We start from the raw sequence: 3,194 nt of genomic DNA on the forward strand, positions 1-3,194 counted from the left end.
ATATAGAAAAAATATGAATGTATATGAAATAAACATTTATGAAAAATATACATGGAAAACATGGTAGATATGGAAACAGGAATATAAAACTAATTGCACCACTCCCAAAGGAAGTCTTCAAAACCACTTCTCGACCAAAGCACCTTAGAAGTCCCAGCAGGGTAGGATCGGTGACAGGAGCGTTAAAAAGCAATTAAATCAGGTGGGTTGCTCAGAACAAATATACGTCCTTGCCACCTGCTGTGCACCAGTGCTGCCTGCTGCAGAGGTGAGGTCCCCGCTGGCGAGGAGCAGAGGATGCCCGTGGTGTGTACATCCCCTACAGGAAGAAGGGGAAAGAGAACAACTGCCTTGCTCAGAATTGGGTCTGTAGAGATGGGTTTGGTTGTTCTCAGCCATATCCATAGAAAACAAGAAGAGGGATTCTCTTGTAAGAGCTATAGTGGCAAAAGGGGAGCACAGGGCACCTGAATTTTTGGAAGGCTGTGATGCCAGCTACCAGGTGAATTACCAGTTATACCATGTCTTCCTCTGCAATGCTGGGGAGTTCCACCCTGAGTAATCTGGGCTTTCTGTAGGATTTCCTGAAGCATTTTGACCCCTGTTCCTCTGTCAGGAACTGGGCACATTGTCTGGCATGCAGCTAAATCCCATGCACTTCTTGCACCTGGGCACAGAGTTTATTTGATTTTTCCACCTCAAGTCCCAGACAGGCTCACTAATGCCCATTTTACACTGATTTACCTGCATCAGTATGGGAAAGCTGTACTCGTTTCACTAACAACATCTGGTTGCAGGGACAGAAACTCTATAAGCAGCGTGGTGATTTCCATGATCCTAGACTATACAAAGCTGATGTGGGCAGGCTTACCCCTCAAGTTTTCTTTAAAACCGACTCTTTTCTCATTTTGCTTTAAATATATGTTTATGTAATAGTGGCTGCTCCTGGAGCGTTGTTCTGTGTTTCCCATTGATTTCTGAGAAAAAGAGTCAGGAAGCATTGGTATATTTAATACATTTAATGTAAGCATGAATTTAAACAGAAATTTTCTTGTATTTAAAACTCCTGAGTATGATTTTTAAAATTAAAAAGCATAGAGAAGGAAGTTATAAATGTGAAGATTTGTTGTGCCACCTTTTTTTTTAAAGAATTTATTTTCTCTCAAATGATGGTACAGCTCCACTTCCTTATACTCCAGAATAGCTTAACCCCAAAATAATAAAAAATTGAATAGTTATGGAAGACTGAGGATGATTTTCATCTTTCCTCTGTGCAACAATGCAAGCAAAAGAATCTTTAAGAACACTCCACCAAAAAGGCATTCTGAAAGTTGGAGGCATTAAAAAGAAGCAGTAAATCTGCTGCACTTACTCTCACGTTCACTGGTGATGTTAAGCCACTGCAGATGCCTGGGTCACCTTTTCAGCTGTGTTTTCCCCCTTTCTGTGCCATGATTCACTGTCAAAAGCAGCCTCACCTTGCATGCAGATCTCCAGGCTGCTGCTGTTAGGAAATGCCCCCACTTTTCCTTTCCCTTCCCTCCCTTTCCCGTCCCTTGTTGCACTGAAGTGTGATCCATATCATTATACTGATCGTATTACATATGAGCATACAATAGATGATATATATATGCAAATGAATGAATAAAAAAAATTGAACACTTGGCAGAGTAACTGATACTGAAATAAATTTCCATTGTTTTGTCAAGTTGCTTTTTGATGCACGTTGATTGAAAATCAAACAAATCTTTTATAATAGGAGCAATAGCCAGTGTAGGTCTTTTTAGGTGCTGAGTCTGCCCTTTAATTTATAATTTTCATTGTAGCTTTGTGGACATAACTCACAGTGCTTCTGGTGGAAATGGCTGAGGAGAATCAAACCGGGCAAGTTACAGAGCTGACTCTTGTGGGACTCACGGACAACCCCAGGCTGCAGGCACCTCTCTTCATGCTGTTCCTCCTCATTTATGCCACCACATTGGCAGGGAACCTGGGGATGGTTGTGCTGATCAGGAGCAGTGGCCAACTTCGGACGCCCATGTACTTTTTCCTCAGCAGTTTGTCTCTCCTGGATGCTTGCTACTCAACAGTGGTGGCACCAAGAACCTTAGTGAACTTTCTGACGGAGAAGAAAACCATCTCCCTGGCTGGCTGCGCTGCCCAGATGTTTTTTTTCATAGGTTTTGGGACCACCGAGTGCTTCCTGCTGGCTGCCATGGCATATGACCGCTACGTGGCCATCTGCAACCCTCTGCTTTACACAGCCATCATGTCTCGACGCGTCTGCATCCTGCTGGTGGCCGGCTCTTACATCCTTGGGCTGCTGCACTCTCTGGTGCACACGGACTTCACCTTCAGCCTGTCTTTCTGCCAGCCAGCTGAGGTCAATCATTTCTACTGTGGTATCATGCCTGTTCTAGCACTGTCCTGCTCTGACACCCACATCAACAGGTGCTTGATATTTGGTCTTGCAGGACTGGTTGAGATGGTGACCATTCTGGCCGTCCTGGTCTCCTATGCCTTCATCCTCTCTGCCATCTCAAAGATCAGCTCCCCTAAGGGCCGGCACAAAGCCTTTTCCACCTGCACCTCTCACCTGGCCGGAGTCACCATCTTCCATGGGTCTATCCTCGCCCTGAACTTCCGACCAAGCTCCAGCAATGTCCTGAACACTGACAAGATCTTTGCTGTGTTTTACTCTCTGGTGGTGCCCATGCTGAACCCTCTGATCTACAGCCTCAGGAATAGGGACGTGAGGAATGCCCTGAAGGAGTTTGTCATGTGGAAGTAGCTCTGGCACAATATTGATCTACTGGTTTTGTGATAGAGGACTCCATAACTTCACTTGATGCCAAGACTATTTGTTTCCCTGCCTTATACTTGAGAATGTCAGATTTGGCTTCAAATATTTGCAAGGAATCTGTTGTCCAGAGAAGTTGTGCAGGCTCCCCCTCAGAGCCTCCAGAAACCACCAGGAAACGATCCTGGGCAACCTGCTCTGGGTGTCCCTGCTTGAGCAGGGGATAGGACCAGATGACCTCCAGAGGTGTCTTCCTACCTCGGCCAGTCCATAATTCTGTGAGTTGCAAAGTCTTGCTTTTCTTCTGCTACTGGCTTGTGCCAGTAGTCAGATATTATGGACAGTCTGATTTACCTTCCATATTTTATTGCACTTATTTTTTTCATGGCCTTTT

General features: G+C 44.9%; 1 protein-coding gene across 2 annotated transcripts; it reads left to right on the top strand.

The window, feature by feature from the left end:
- The first annotated feature begins 411 nt into the window (after positions 1 to 411).
- LOC116490162 (olfactory receptor 1102-like) lies at positions 412 to 2,791 on the top strand. 2 transcript variants are annotated; one of them, XM_032189128.1, is made up of 2 exons: positions 412 to 445; positions 1,896 to 2,791. In XM_032189128.1, exon 2 carries the CDS (start codon positions 1,949 to 1,951, stop codon positions 2,789 to 2,791), a length of 843 nt encoding a protein of 280 aa, XP_032045019.1. In that variant the 5' UTR covers positions 412 to 445; positions 1,896 to 1,948. The 2 variants fall into 2 exon arrangements, with proteins under 2 accessions (XP_032045019.1, XP_032045018.1); XM_032189127.1 differs by lacking the exon at positions 412 to 445 and having other exon boundaries at positions 1,862 to 2,791.
- Positions 2,792 to 3,194: the final 403 nt, after the last annotated feature.

The sequence above is a fragment of the Aythya fuligula genome, chromosome 5 (assembly GCF_009819795.1).
Source record: "Aythya fuligula isolate bAytFul2 chromosome 5, bAytFul2.pri, whole genome shotgun sequence".
Lineage (NCBI taxonomy): Eukaryota > Metazoa > Chordata > Aves > Anseriformes > Anatidae > Aythya > Aythya fuligula.